This window comes from Lepidochelys kempii, chromosome 13 (genome assembly GCF_965140285.1).
Source record: "Lepidochelys kempii isolate rLepKem1 chromosome 13, rLepKem1.hap1, whole genome shotgun sequence".
Taxonomy (NCBI): domain Eukaryota; kingdom Metazoa; phylum Chordata; order Testudines; family Cheloniidae; genus Lepidochelys; species Lepidochelys kempii.
In genome coordinates, this window is record NC_136392.1 from 28,115,595 (window position 1) to 28,131,391 (window position 15,797).

The 15,797-nt window shown below is 40.2% G+C and overlaps 1 protein-coding gene across 2 annotated transcripts in view; it reads right to left on the bottom strand.

Moving 5' to 3' along the window:
• Positions 1-742: 742 nt before the first annotated feature.
• Positions 743-15,797, bottom strand: part of CHMP4B (charged multivesicular body protein 4B) — a 34,350-nt gene continuing 19,295 nt past the window's right edge. Inside the window, exons 2-5 of one of the 2 annotated variants that reach the window (XM_073309896.2) lie at positions 9,186-9,363; positions 6,721-6,835; positions 6,181-6,307; positions 743-1,563 (exon numbers count right to left, since the gene is read on the bottom strand). In XM_073309896.2, coding sequence (XP_073165997.1) covers positions 1,496-1,563; positions 6,181-6,307; positions 6,721-6,835; positions 9,186-9,363 — 488 coding nt within the window. In that variant the 3' untranslated portion in view covers positions 743-1,495. The other variant, XM_073309897.2, reaches the window with a different exon arrangement.

A 15,797-nucleotide genomic window follows, 5' to 3' on the forward strand; every position in this document is an offset into this window, starting at 1 on the left:
TTCTCTTCTTGTCTGAAGAAACAGGGTGACGGTACAGATAGGCACATATTAGTGACTCAGCTCCACCCTCCACAACCTTGGGAGCAGTTAGCGGTTCTGCCACCTGTGCCTCTTTGCCTTCTTTCCATTCAGCGTTTCTGGACGTGGTTGTCAGAAACGGAGGTAACAATACTGATGTTAAGGTAACTACTTACCTTCAGGTAGGCGTGCAAATTTCCAGCAAGAAGTCTCACTGCATTTAGTGGTCAAAGCATAAATCCTAATAGAAATATTAGTGCTGTAAAATACAAGATCTTCTTACGAGCACAGAATATGCAACAAATCATGAATGTCAAATTCTTATGATAATTTACAGCATGGTAGGCAGAGAAACAAAGCCAAAACTGTGTGTTCAGCCTTTAAATCAGTTGATTCTACCTAGAATACAGCAGCTCCTAGGGCCCTCTGACTGGGGTCTCAATCTGTTGTTCCAGCATATCATTACACTAAAACAGTCAAGAGTAACTGAGTTACAGAAACACGCCCAACCATTTTGCTCAGCTAAGATTGGAGTTTGTATGATAAATGACCTGACTCTGTATCTGTCACAATTCTGCCATAGCTACAATTATGGACTCAAAGATAAACTGATGCCAAAGAGTCTGTTTATTCCTCTATCAGGCAAGAGCAGAAACCAAATTTAATGTAAATTAAATGTCTTTAAATCTAATAAAATTAGATAATTGACGACACTAGCCGAGAATGAAAATTAATCAAGATATTTAATACAGTGCAAACCATAGTTTCTTAATTAAAATAGATGTATGCATGTATCTGAATGGGTTATCAGTTACCACAAATAGCAATGAACACTGCACTGCTACATAGAAAAAATGTACAGCTGGATTTTAAGTGTAAAATCTCCCTTACTTCCAAGGTAGTGTTTATCAATTTCAAATCAGTTTCACTAATTAAAAATGGGAACAGTGACTAGGTCAGTGCAGTGATAGAAGGTGATCACACAGTCAAAGGAAATAAATACAGAGTGCAAAGAACTAAAAACCTAACGCATTCTTATACCTAAACATGAGAAGCCGATGGTGGCTTATGACTTTTCCTTTTTAAATGCCTTACAAGACTTCCAGACACACTTTCAACTGACTTAAAATTACAGGCTGCATTTCAGGTCATTTAGATTCAATACACCCCAAAACTCTAGAAGATGAAGATCCAGCAGTGGCATTAGCATAGTCCAGAAGCTGAACGTTGGATTTTGCAAATACATTTTATTTTACAGAAATTCAACATCAACTGCAGGCAAATTTCCCCGACCCCCTTTGTTTTCTTTGCGCAGACCATGCTATGCAGAGTACAGCGATGCAGTGCCCACTGCTTTGGGTTAAGATTAAAGAGATAAAAGACATTTTGCTGAATGTTTTGTCCCCATCACACTTCACGTGCACCTAGAACAGGTGGCCAAAGTCTGTTTTGTTTTTCCAAGCCGTTGCTGCTGTAGTTACATGTTTCCAGCCCAAGCTTCCAACTCTTTCATGTCATCATCATCCTCCTCTTCTTTCTTCTTGGCTGTAGCATAAAGAGAGTGTGAAGAGTGAGGAGCAGATACCTTGATGTAACCCCATAATGTCCTGCTTCACCTGGACATGCGACTCTGGACTGCACAAGGCACTAGGTCCCATAGAAGAGCAAATATGCCACATGAGGTTTTCAGTTACAAGACTTATGTGCCATTTTAAAAGCCAGCCAGGGTTAAACTTCCTGAGGCCGTATTTCAAAAAGAGAAAAGAAAATGGTTTGTGAGAAGAATGAAAATGTGCATTTTAATCAGAGTGATACACAAGCATTGCCCATATTTGTCACAGTCACCAAATCTCAAAGCATGGGAAGGTGTAGACCTGTTTATTTTAGGAACTCCTTTGGAGCCATGTAGAGTTTATTTAGCTAAGCAGTAGCCATTTGGCAATGGATGCCAATACCTTTTGCTTTCTTGTTGCTCAGCATGCTTAAACCAACCACTATGGATTTGGGGCTATTGGTCTTAGACTGATTTGAGCGCAGCACTAGCTGGAAGAACAGATGAGTTGGGAGCCAGGAAATACCAAGTCCTGGCCTAGGATCTCTCAGATTTCCTGTGCTGTTTTCACCTCTGTCTCTCAGTTTCCCTCTCTGAAAATGAAGGCAATAGTTACCTTACAGAAATATTGGGAAGGTTAGTTAAAACTGTACAGTGCTTTGAAGATGTAGAACACTAAGTCTCACCTTAAAAATTTCCAAATACTACACTTTCCCCAAAGAAATTCCTAATGCAGCAAGATAGAGAATTATTTTTAATTTTAAAGATATCCATTCTCTCCCTGTAATGAATCCAGACAGTAGCTTACAGTATGGGGGGGTGGGAGGGGGTGTGTGTGTGTGCGCGCCCACGCACAATTTGTAATACAAAGCTGGCACAAATGGGAAATTCCTGAAGTACAACCCTTGAAAGGGGAGGAGTCTGTTTGAAGGTTTCTCTTCTTTGTCAGGGCCCCCCAAATTCAACAGGCATGGAAGAGTAGAAATCAGGATAAATAAAAACTGATTTTTAAAAATATCAAATTGAATTTTTGTATTTAAATATTTTCTTTTTAAAATAAGCCTGTAAACATTAAATGTGAAATTATGACAAAATATGCTGAGCCTTACATTTATTATAATCTATTAAAATAATTTAAATGAAAAATGCTACATCAGTCAGCACTCAAATTTTAATGAATTACGGATGCTTTTTTTATTATATACAGAACTGGGGGAAACTAACTTTTAAGATCAACTGAAGCTTTATAAATATGGCACAATGTCTTACATTGCATTAACTATCTGTATTTTCAGTTTTGATAATGGAGCAAATGCTGGTATTTAAATTTATCAGATGTCAGTACTTTTAGTTTCTGTTGTGCAGAAAAGCTTTTGCCTTAATTACTTTTGGTTTCAGGTTAGCAAGAAGGTGCAGAGAAAATATTTTTTTCATTTGGGCTAGTTCATTCAAAGTGGAGAAGCTAACTGAGCTGAAAAAGAAGAAAAGCTTATTTTCCTCTTTCAATCTATGAACCACCACCAGGTGGGAAGAGGATTTATAGATTCTAAAGCCAGAAGGGACCATTGTGATCACCTAGTCTGACCTCCAGAATAACACAGGCCAGAGAGCTTCCCTAAAATAATTCCTAGAGCAGATCTTTTATAAAAAAAATTTTTTTGATTTAAAAATTATCAGTGATGGAAAATCCACCACGACCCTTGGTAAATTGTTCCAATGGTTAATTATCCTCGCAGTCAAAAATTTATGCCTTATTTCCAGCCTGAATTTGTCCTACCTTCAACTTCCAGTCACTGGATCGTATCATAACTTTCTCTCCTAGACTGAAGATCCCATTATTAAATATTTGTTCTCTATATATAGGTACTTGTAGACAGTAATCAAGTTACCCTTAACCTTCTCTCTGTTAAACTAAATAGGTTGAGTTCTTTGAGTCTATCACCATATGGAATGTTTTCTAATCCTTTAATCATTCTTGTGGCTCTTCTCTGAGACAACAACATCTTTCCTGAATTGCGGGAAGCAGAACTAGACACAATATTCAAGCAGCAGTCGCACCAGTGCCAAATATACAGGTCAAATAACCTCTCTACTTCTATTTGAGATTCCAGTCTTTATGCATCCCTAGATCACATTACCTCTTTTGGCCACAGTGTCCCATTGGAAGCTCATGTTCAGCTGATAATCCACCATGATCCCCTCCAGTCTTTTTCAGAGTCACTGCTTCCCAGGATAGAGTTCCCCATTCTGTAAGTATGGCCTACACTCTTTGTTTTGGGATGTATACATTTATATTTAACTGTATTAAAACACATATTGTTTGATTGCGCCCAGTTAGCCAAGTGATCCAGATCACTCTGTATTAGTGACCTGTCTGCCTCAATTTTTACCACTCTCCCAATTTTAGTATCATCTGCAAACTTTATCAGTGATGATTTTATGTTTTTTCCCAGGTAACTGATAAAAAAAATGTTAAATAGTATAGGGCCAAGGACTGATCCCTGCAGGACTCCACTAGAAACACACCCACTTGATGAACATTCCCCGTTTACAACTACATGTTGAGACTTATCAGTTAGCCAGTTTTTAATCCATTTAACATGCGACATGTTCATTTTATATCATTCTAGTTTTTTTTAATCAAAATGTTGTGTGGCACCAAGCCAAATGCCTTTCAGAAATCAACTTTATCAACTAAATTTATAATCTCATTTAAAAAGCTGTCAAGTTAATTTGACAGGATCTATTTTCCATATACCCATGTTGATTGGCATTAATTACATTACCCTCCTTTAATTCTTTATTAACTGATTCCCATATCAGCCACTCCATTATCTTGCCTGGGACCTATATCAGACCTAGAATTACCCGGGTCATCCTGTTTACTCTTTTTTAAAATTAGCACATTAATTTTCTTCTAGTCTTCTGAAACTTCTCCAGTACCCTGAGACTAACTGAAAATCAACATTAACTCTCCAGCAAGCTCCTCAGCCAACTCTTTTAAAACACCTTGATGCACGTTGACTGGACCTGTTGATTTAAAAGTATTAACTTTAATAGCTTCTGTTTAACATTCTCCAGAGATATTAGTGGAATGGAAAGAGCGTTATCACTATATGATGGGACTACATGTTTTTTCACCCAAACACAGAACAGAAATATTTATTGAACACTTCTGCCTTTTCTGCATTATTATTGCTAATTCTACTATTTCAATCTACTAATAAACCAATGCCATTGTCAAGATTCTTCCTGTTATAACATATTGTTAAAACTCCTTATTGTCCTTAACAATGCTGGCCATAGATTTCTCCTTGTGTCACTTTGCTTCTGTTATCCATTTCCTACAATTCCTAACTTCAAATTTTTAGAATTAAAAGATCTAAATCAGAAGGACACAGGGCCAGATTTTCAAAGGGACTTGATTTCAATGGGAGTTAGCCACTTAGCCTGCTTAGATAATTTCAGAAATACTGCTAGGCACTTAAATATCTTTGAAAAATCTGGCGCATGGTGACCAGAAACAATCCATCAATTCACTAACTACAGTAAATACTTCCTTTGTTTAATAGGTCAGTTTTAAATGCAAAAAAAGTATTAACTTTTTTTTTTTATGTATACAGCATAATTAAGATGTTTTTATTAGTTAAATAAAACAAATTTTAAAATGCTATTTTGGTACTTCTAATGGACTCCTAATTGCCATCCAAATGCAGCTTGCCACAAATCCCAGGTTTAAAAAAAAAAAAAAATCACCTGATAAACAAGAAATGCATCACATCACCATTCAACAGTGGTCGCTTCATAGACAAGAACCATGGAGGGCTGGACCCAATGGCAGAACCAACAAAGAACCTCACCACAGCAGAATCAGGTTAGTGTGGAGCTTCTCTATGTACTAGTAATACACCTGCACCAACCAGGATTTGTCCTTGTAATTTGCCTCCCCAGAGGCTTTTGCTCCAAGGTTTTGCACAAGACTCAGTTTGGTGTCATCTGATTTGAGTGCCACCCCTAAGGTAGGGACCCCATGCACCTTGGGTAATCAGGAGTCAGCAGTATTCCCCCAAGACCAGGTGCTATGAAAACAGAGGGCCAGCTATGTAAAACCACAGCATCCCAGTACAGGGATGAGAGGCAGACTCAAGGACCTGCAAACATGGTTCAATCAGAGCCCTGAGACCAACTTGGAAGACTAAATTCCAAGAACTATTTCTCACTCAAGTCTCCCTTGATTTTACCTCTGTGTTTGGTCTTGTCAGGATTGCTTCCCATTAAATTAGCTGCCATTAGTACAAGACTCCCAGCTTCCATTTCCTCCTCCTACATCTCCATTCTGCCTTGAACCTTGTTTAACATATTATAGGATAAACTGGAAGTGCAGGAATACATGCTAACTGCTCCTGTTACAGCTATTAATTTTCATAGCTCTAATGAAAGGAGATGGATTCCTTGAGAATAACACATCATGTAATTCATGAATCCCATATTAACTCTACAAGCTGCTTGTAGCCAGAAAATTCAAAATTCAAATCCTTATTAAGAGCTGCTGATTTGATGAATGCACATGTTAATGAACCAAGCTGACTTTGGCAAAGGCAGACAATTACCTGGCTTTGATGGTATTGCTATTGAGGGCACGTTTGGCAGTGGTACTGTCTCGGGACCACTGATCTCCAGCAGGTTTTTGTCTAATTCTTCCTGTTCTAGTTCCTCCAATTCTGCCATCAGTTCATCCTAGTATTGTAAAGGGAAAAAGAAGGATTCAGATCACACTTGCCACTAAGTAACACAAACACAGACAGACTCAGCTAGGTATATTATTACAGGGGATGGCCTAAATGACCCTCCAGCACATGATCCTCCAACTGTGAGGGCAGGTCTGAGTCTCAACCCCGATCTGAATTTATGGCTTCACTTTCTGTTGGGCACAGAATTATCTGATCCAAAAGCCTCCAAAACGTTGGGGGTTGAAGTCCCATCCAAGTTTTGTAGCTGCCATGCGCCCAATTTTCCAGAGGTGGAAGAGACCACTTGCTAGGAGAAATTTTACATTCTAGAACTTACATTCTTGTCTGAATGCATGCAGAACTCAGATCACTAAGAGATGGGTTTTAATTTAAAACAGTGCAACTCTTGAGCTGTTTTACCTCATCAAAGTCTTCCCCAAATCCTACAGGCTTTGAAATAGCTGTTGAAATTTCATCTGCCAGCTCCTGCTGTTCTGCAATGTCCTGCATCAATTCGTCTACTTTATCGATATCCCTGTAAAGAGAAGAGTACATGATGTTAGGTCATTAGCCTGGTTTGCACTGCCCACTGACTACATTTGCTAATTCTGTGGCAATGCTAATTCCACACTGTGATGGCTTTCAGCTGTGCATGACCTCACATCTCCAGCCACTGCAGCTCTTCCTCCCTCAACTGCTCCACCCTGAGCAATCTCCAGTCCCTACTCCCTGCCAACATCTTGGCATTTTTACCCATTGCAGAAAGGTATGAAGCTTCCTCTAAAGCACACGTCATTTCTACTGTGTGGATTGGGCAGGAGGAGGTGCTCATTCCCAGCAGATTACCTCCCTAATGATTCTAGAAATCACCGGTTTGCTGTTCTTCAATTTTTCTCTTTGGCAGAAATTTAGTGCTGAAAGATGGACAGAGCCCTGGAGGACAAAAGCTTCCATTTGCCCTCAGAAAAGATATAAACACATGGCAAGATGGACTGATCCCACAAAATCCTTTCACATAGGTAGCCAAGCAGCCCATTGGCTGGCAACTACTTTTGGTTACTACTACAGATCTAGGTCAGCTTTAACTTGTCAGGGTGAAAGGCTCCGTTACCCTATTATCAATCCTTTAAGCCATCAAGAGCCAGTTATCAGTTTGTTTTGAACTCTAATTCTTAGTGTAACTCAGATCTAATTGCTTTAGTCAAGGCTGGAAGAAAAAAGTGCCTTCACAGGACAAAAAATTATCAGCAGCAGCAGCGTCAAGTCCACAGTTAAGGGCGAGCTGAGTTTTGCACTTGAAACTGGGATTCAACCTCTTATGTATGAAAAATATAAGATGTCCTCCCCAAAATTCTACTCCTTAGTCTCCGAGCATAGAATGACTTCTAAAAATTTAGAAACAAATTCATTAATTAGTTTTAATTAAATTAAAAATGGGTCCTTTAAGAAACCTGGCACCTGTTTTGTCATACTTATGTCCCCAACGACCATAATGAAATAATGCAGACTTTTACAACTTTCTATATACTTAACTCACTGAAATCTTGTGCATGGATTACATTTAAAGGGTTTTCTCGTTTTTTAGAATTGTCATTCTCCACACACACCCCCATTCTCCATATTCAAGTTTATTCAGGGGCAGGAACTCAATACACTTCAGAGAATTCCACAAAGAACTGCCCTCTTCCAAAATAGCCACTTTTCCTCATTGTTCTCAATGGAACTGAAGCAACAGATGGCTCTTAGCAAAAATAGCCATTGCATCTATTCACCTACTCCTCGGTGTTCTTCTCCGCCTCCTGACAGCATAGAGGGCTATCATCTTTCCTGAGGTCAGTTTACCTTCACTCCCATTGAGAGCAATGGAATGTGGTGGCATTTGGAAAGAGGGCATATTAACTGAGCTCAGCACCTGGCCTCATTGTCATTGCAAAAAATGGGGGATGCAGGTCATTTTGAAAGAGTACAATTCTTCATACGTTTCTCTGGAGAATATTTTACGCACCAGCCTTTTCTAACTGAAAGCTTTTCTGTTGTGAAAAACAGCGAAAAATTTTACAAAGTTACCCTGTTGCACCAGAGTTACTCAAGAGAGGGGGGAAATGGAGGGTATGCATGCAGGAGATTGTAGGGGGTAAAGGAGAGAAGAGAAATCTGAGGCACTCTTCAACAATTTCATGTCTTTAAAAATCAGTTTAATTTAATCTAGGACCACAAACAATAAAATGCCCTAATCACATGAGGTCACTATATGGCTGAGTAAAGACTATTTACATTCCTATATCTGAACAGGTTTGGATTTCTTTTAAATTTAACCTTAGTTGAGAGTTTCCTGGGTTTGCTAATATTGGCTTTGTGTTAATTACAACATCTCTGTAATGTAATTTACCCTTAGTTACTAATATGTACTCTCAACCATAACTCCATCTCAAAGTCATTTTTGTCTGCAAATTATACTGAGTAGAGGAAAAAAGGAACAGACTACACACCCCTTTTAAGAAGTGTTCAGGCATTAGATGGATCTGTGACCGGTACATCACTGAAACCACTTCAGACTATTATTGACACTATCCTTTAGCTAGACAAAAATTGTGTGCGCGCTATTAATGGCCTCATACCACACAAAATGTTTCTGGGTTGAAAAATCCCAGTCTTTTGTAGCTCCATCAATAAGCGAATGCATCCAGTATTATATTTTTAACTTTTTAAAAATAATTTACTACTTTGTCTGTAACCTCTGCAAAAATCAGTTATTTCATGCCAAGATGACGCAGAGCATTTTAGCAGATTGCGTGGGACCCGGTTCATTATTCTCTTTCTATCATTTTTCGTTTGATTTTGATAGAGTGGACATTCATTCAAGGATACAATATGAAATTTCTTACATGTTGTCATGAGCAGCTTTCATAGCTTTAGCAGCCAAGCCCATATTCTTGAGCACTTCAGTATTGGTGTTGGCATTTTCAAGGGCTTCCCTCTGGAATTCAATTGTTGATAACGTGCCATCTATCTGTGAAAGCTGCTTCTCGTACCTCTTCTTGCGTTTTAGGGCTTGAAGAGCAGCTAGACGAAACAAAACCAAAATAGGATGTATGTTATTTGTGTCCAAAATAGCCATTCAAATGTGTACAAAATTCCATTCACAAAACAGAACAATGTTTAATTCATTCTATTGCTCATCTGCTCGTCTTTCTAGTTTAATTGAAATTTGTTACTGTTGTTGTTCCTGCCTAAACAAATGTCATGGTAGCCAAGCCTCTGATGTCCACTTCATGTCAAATACAGACTATAAACCAGCAATTACAACATTGGTAGTCTAGATGCTCAGCATGGATGATGCTACAGCAGGGGTAGGCAAACTTTTTGGCCCGAGGGCCACATCGGGGTTGCAAAACTATACGGAGGTCCGGGTAGGGAAGAATGTGCCTCCCCAAACAGCCTGGCCCCTGCCCCCATCTACCCCCTCCCACTTCCCACCCCTCGACTGCCCCCCTCAGAGTCCCTGACTCATCCAACCCCCACCCCGCTCCTTGTCCCTGACCGCCCCCTCCTGGGACTCCCACCCCTAACTGTCCCCCGGGACCCCACGCCCTATCCAACCCCCCCTTCTCCCTGTCCCCTGACTGCCCCAACCCCTATCCACACCCCCGACAGGCCTCCTGGGACTCCCACGCCTATCCAACCCCCCCATTCCTGTCCCCCGACTGCCCCCCACAGAACCCCCGACCCATCCAACCCCCCCTGCTCCCTGACTGTCCCCCCGCAGAACCCCTGACCCATCCAACCACCCCCTGCTCCCTGTTCCCTGACTGCCACCCTGGGACCCCCCACTCCCCACCCCCTTACCATGCCAGAACCAGCCATGCCCCCTGGCAGCGCGGTGTGCTCAGGCTGTGGGGGAGGGAGATAGCAGGGGAGGGGCCAGGGGCTAGCCTCCCCGACTGGGAGCTCAGGGGCTGGGCAGGACGGTCCCACAGGCTGGATGTGGCCCGTGGGCCATAGTTTGCGCACCTCTGTGCTACAGAGTACTGTGTTTTATAGCAAATACCATGTCTCAAAACATAAGCTTTAAAAGTAACATCTTCCTCCATCTTTTCCCATGGAACACACAGCAGTCCATGGTACAGTAACTGCCAAACATGGTTTTAACTATGCCGCAGGCTCAGGCAGCAGCTGCAGATAAGCAGGAGTGACTGGGAGAAAGTATTCTGTACAGAGTTACAAACACCAAGGTTACAAATTGACCAGTCAACTACACCTCTCATTTGAAACGGGAAGCATGCGATCAGGTAGTAGCAGACACAAAAAAGGGCAAATACAGTAGAGTACTGTGTTAAATGTAAACTACTAAAAAAAATAAAGGGAAGGCAGCATTTTTCTCTGCATAGTAAAGTTTCAAAGTTGTATTAAGTCCATGTTCAGTTGTAAACTTTTGAAAGAACAACCATAACATTTTGTTCAAAGTTACAAACATTTCAGAGTTACGAACAACCTCCATTCCCGAGGTGTTCGTAACTGAGGTTCCACTGTACGTCACGTCCTGGTCCCGCTCCTGTTTGAATAAGAGCAGCGGTCAAGGAAAGCTCATCTTGTATAAACACTCTTGACATCTCCCCTGGTGTAAGGACCCACCCGCACAGAACCTTCTAAACATGATTTTTGTAACCAATAGAGGTGCTGTCTCCTTATCTGTAACCCTGTCCAGTTTGAGCCTGCACAGCAGCTTTCCTGCTGTAAGTGTTTGTTTCTAGATCACAAAGTGCTGTCAATGAAAGTAAGGGCAGATGAGCTATCCCACAATGCCTTTGCACGAAATCCACAGAGTGACACCAACACATGGGTCTGAGGAGTCTGGAATGTACTGTTGTACAGAGAGCTGGGAGGAAGGAGAACCAGTCAAAATGGATACACAAACCAGATCAGCGTTTTCAGTTAACACTAAGCACTCAACTCCTCACTCCCAGTGCTTGTGCACATGTGCGCACAACCAGTTACAGGAAGATACCACCACCCGATTAGATCACTGGCAAAAGTGAAACTCAGCTAGCTGCTCTGGATCAATCATTCATGATGTACGTGGATTAGAGCTGGCTGGAAAATCCCTGTTAAAAATTACGTGTTCTTTAAAAAAAAAAATGTAATCCCAAACTGAGACAAAATGGCAAAAAGCGCGACATTTTCCCAGAAAGGGATTTTAGGAAAGCTCTGTTTCAGGTGAACCAACATGGAATTTTTAATTTTTCTGAGAAAGAGACATTGACAAGAGCCTTGCAGCCCAACGGCAGGACAGGCAGAGTGCCCATGCACCCGGGGAGCTAAGCTGAGCATCAGGGAGGCAGAGAATCAGGCATTCAGTGATGGCAGCCACCTGTAAAGCTTTTGTCATGAGAGACCTTCCAAGCAGGCAACTGGGAAACCATCATTTTGATTCCCTGCTCAAAACTAATTATGTGTGCACGCAAAACTAAAGTTTTTCCCATAGAAAATTCTGGTTTTGCAAAGGACTTTTTTTGTTGAAAATCATTACAATAAAAAAAACTTATGACCAACTGTAGTGTGGATATAAAGTGCCTGTAAGTAGTTACAAATTTGATTACAGGCTGTAGTGTGAAAAGGGCCTACCAAAGGACAGATCGGTTGGGTATCATCATACGAAGAAAAAAGGAACACACACAGTAAAATATTGGGCACAACCACATAGGCATAGGCATATTCCTACTATACCTATCCCCTTAAATATACATTACAAAAAAAATCTACATTAGAAACAAATGCCTTTGCCCCTCCATGACCAAGCATTACATCTCCCTCCATCCAGGTCCTTTTCTAGCTATTTCCAACCAACCAACCTGTGCTTCGGCTGACAGATACAACACAACCTCTCTGAAAGAGTCATTGTTTGGATGAAACAATTAATTACCCTAAATGTTATTTCCAGCTACCTCTGCCAAAGAGATCAATAATCCAGTTCTTCAATATACAATAGACTTGGTAACTTAATAAGAACATTTATCTGCTTAAGACATAGAATCAACTTGGATATCTACTCAGACTCTAACCCGATGACTGCAGTTCTTTGCTCCAAGATACAGCTTAACATTTGAATTCAGACCTGTGTTGCATTTCACTCCATGCATGTCCTTTTCGTTCAAGTCTCTAGCCTCTGTGAAAGTCGGATCAAAAGAAGTTTACTGGGGAAAGGTGTAGGAAATGAATAATTGAGAAGTCTCAGACATATACACACACACACAATATCCGGTCGAGGGCCAGTTTGTAACAGCGAACTTGTCAGTTACACATGTTCACTAGAAGTGAAGAAAAAACAGAGAGAATTTCCAAAATCCAGTTCTAAAACCCATCCCCTAAAAATGCTATTTCAGAATTTGCCTTTCCTCACTGTAGTGCTGGAACTGAATTGTGGGGGAGATTCCCCCTCCCCTACCCCAAAGTTATAGCTTTCCTGAAGAGAGAGAGACTACACTCCCTTGTCACCTTTTCTAGAATACTGACAATTTCAAGCAACATGATGAAGGAGTGGCTGCAACACAGGTGACAGGGCTGATCTCCTAGAAGCTGACTGTAAATTTACAGGGGCCTCATATGTACTGTTGGGTCCTGTCTTGATGGGTAAAGGGAGAGTTATCCAATTGTGTTCAGTTGAAAACACACACCTTTTTAGCCCATCAAGACAAGGCTTCTGGGTGGTTGCACACTACACAATCCTTTAGTCTTGTAACCCTCGGGTTATATTATCATTACTCTGCAACACATTACAAAACAGAAAACTAGGTACAGTTACAATTAAAGCTGCCAAGCACAAATCAAAAGTACCATTGATCACATCCATTGAAACAATCTAAACAGCCAGTATGAAAATCAAACAGAGGTCACATTGCCCATTTTGAGTCCAGCTTTGCACAATTCATGCACACACTGCTAAACAAATATTTCTGTGACCTGCTCCCCCACTTGACAGGTGTCCCTATTTTAGGACCAATCCAAATTCCATTGACAATAGCAGTAGTCTTTCCTTTGATATGAATGGGAGTTTGACTGGGCTTTCAAGTAATAAAAGTATTTGTTCTGCAGTATCATGCTGGATGCTATTGGTGACTGCTTTATGCCATATCATAAAATTATGTGCAATACATTAAACAAATATTAGAGATTATAATAAACAAACTAAATACAATTTAATTTGGGACTGATATTATCTTGCTCAGAAGGAAAAGCCTGCTATTTGGATGTGCTTGTATTCAGTAGTGATAGCACTAGAAAGAAATCCGAGAAACAAAGGTGGGAAGTTCAGAACTGTTGATTTTGTGGAATATGTAGACTGCAAGGCCAGACTTCTTACAGCTGTTGTATAAACAGAAGTACGGTATTATAGTTTATGTACAGTTCTTAATGAAAGCTATGGGATAAATACATAAGCTTCGTTTAGACTTTGTACTTACTGGGAGTATTTTGTTACAAGGGCAGAACTCAGGCTATGTGGGCACTAAACACTGAGAATGTGTTTTTCATTGTGTGTGTGGATGAACTAGATGTCAGGGTACTAACCAGAATTTTGTAACCATATCTTTCTATTTCCATTCCATTTATTTCTATTTTCTTCTCTTGCCCACCCTTCCCACCACAGGAGTGTCTGTTCAACGTATTTCACTCTAATTGCACTTACTAATCTTAAACCATTAGAGATTTTTTTGTTTTGTAATTTCCCTCGGCTTTTTGTTGTTTGGTGGTAAATCTCTGGTTTAATAAGTCAGGCTCCTGCTCCTGCATATGAAAAGCTCTGTGCTATGTCTCAGGTAAGCTTTAGTTGACTCTTAAGTTCTCTCCAACCCTGGTTCTCCGGTCAATCTGTAGTGTCCTGATCCGGGCCAGTCCATGCCCCAGCATTAGCCCTACTTTCCCATGTTATCCCCTGACATTTTTTCTAACAACAAGAATGTCCTTATACCCAGTAGTGGTCATGACCTTGATTTAAAAATCTCACTACTCAAGTTTTCCATAGTCCCTTCCATTTTGCCTGCTGCAGGATTACGCTATGAGAAAATGGTAGAAAAGACTTCTATGTTTCAATGATGTTGAGGGGGGAAGGAACACAAATAGGAATGTAAGAGCAAATATGTGCTGTCTTACTCATATACACATGTACCACACTTTTCAACACTTGGACAATTTAGGGTAATATTTACCCAGTCAATTAACATCTAGATGCAAAGCACTTTTTTGAAGTGAAAAGAGACATACAACTGATTAAATATCACTGCACCTGGCATTAAAAAAAGTGTACTAAAAAGGTCAAACAAGACACTGAAATGTCTCTAATACAGAGGAATGCACCTTACTGTAGTTTATTTAGAGGTCATTTAATAGCAGCTACATTTCCACAACTATGCTTTAATCCAATTTAGAATTCATACCATTTACAACTGGAATCTTTTATTAAATTGGAGAGATTATGAGACTCTGAAAGGCTAATTTGGGTCATTTCACATTCATTTTCTCCTGTGAGCTCTATTAATTCATTTATCCCCCTACAATACGATGCATTTCGCATTCAGGATTTTTCTTTTTTTGCACTAATCAGCTCTGCTTTTTCATGGCTTTGCTTTCACAGATAAACTAAGGCACAGAAGTCAGACTGTGAATACAAGTGAAGAGAACATTCTGTGCTACACAAGAATATCCCCACCAGATCTTTCACATGAGAACATTACGTCTTCCAAACAGACATGCCCAACCAGTATTTATGTTAGGTACTGAACCAAAACTCAGATGGAATTAAAATATCCTTATTAACTCTAATCTATATCTAGATCTTTTTACTTTTGATCTACAGCATATAAAATAACCATCAAGATACAAGTGAGATTGTTTGCCCTTGAACAATGTACATTCCCAGGATGTTTGCAGGCTGCTTTAATAGGCCAGACTCAGCGGCAGACAAAACTCAAGTCTAATTCCCAGACACACTAGAGTTCTACCCTGCAATCAAATCCACTAGCCTGTGTCCTGAATCCACTCGGAAGCCTGTGTATTGTAAACAGGACTTCCTGACTTAGAAGTGATAGACAGCAAATGATTATGGCAACAAAGCCAAGCAATTGTGGCCTCTAAGTCATGTCACTGTAACGTCGTACATATATTTAAAGGATAGAAACACCAAGAAAGGAGACGACTTGTTAAGACTAGTAAAATTAGGGTATAACCATGAGTAATAAGAAAGCAGACTGAATATCAGAAAAGTTTCCTGACCTTAAGGTCTACAGACCTGTGGTGGAGCTTCCCAAGGGAAGTAATAGAAGTCCTTTCATTTGGGAGACGTAAAACTAGATTAGATAAAATACAGAAAAGTGTGCAGTAAGGGACAATCCTACATCAGTAAGGGAATGGACTAAACAGTTTTAACTGGTCTTTTCTGCTTCATCAGTGACTGTCCACTACCTATCCACTGATGTATCAGTTCCTCTTCTCCATTTCTAATAGGG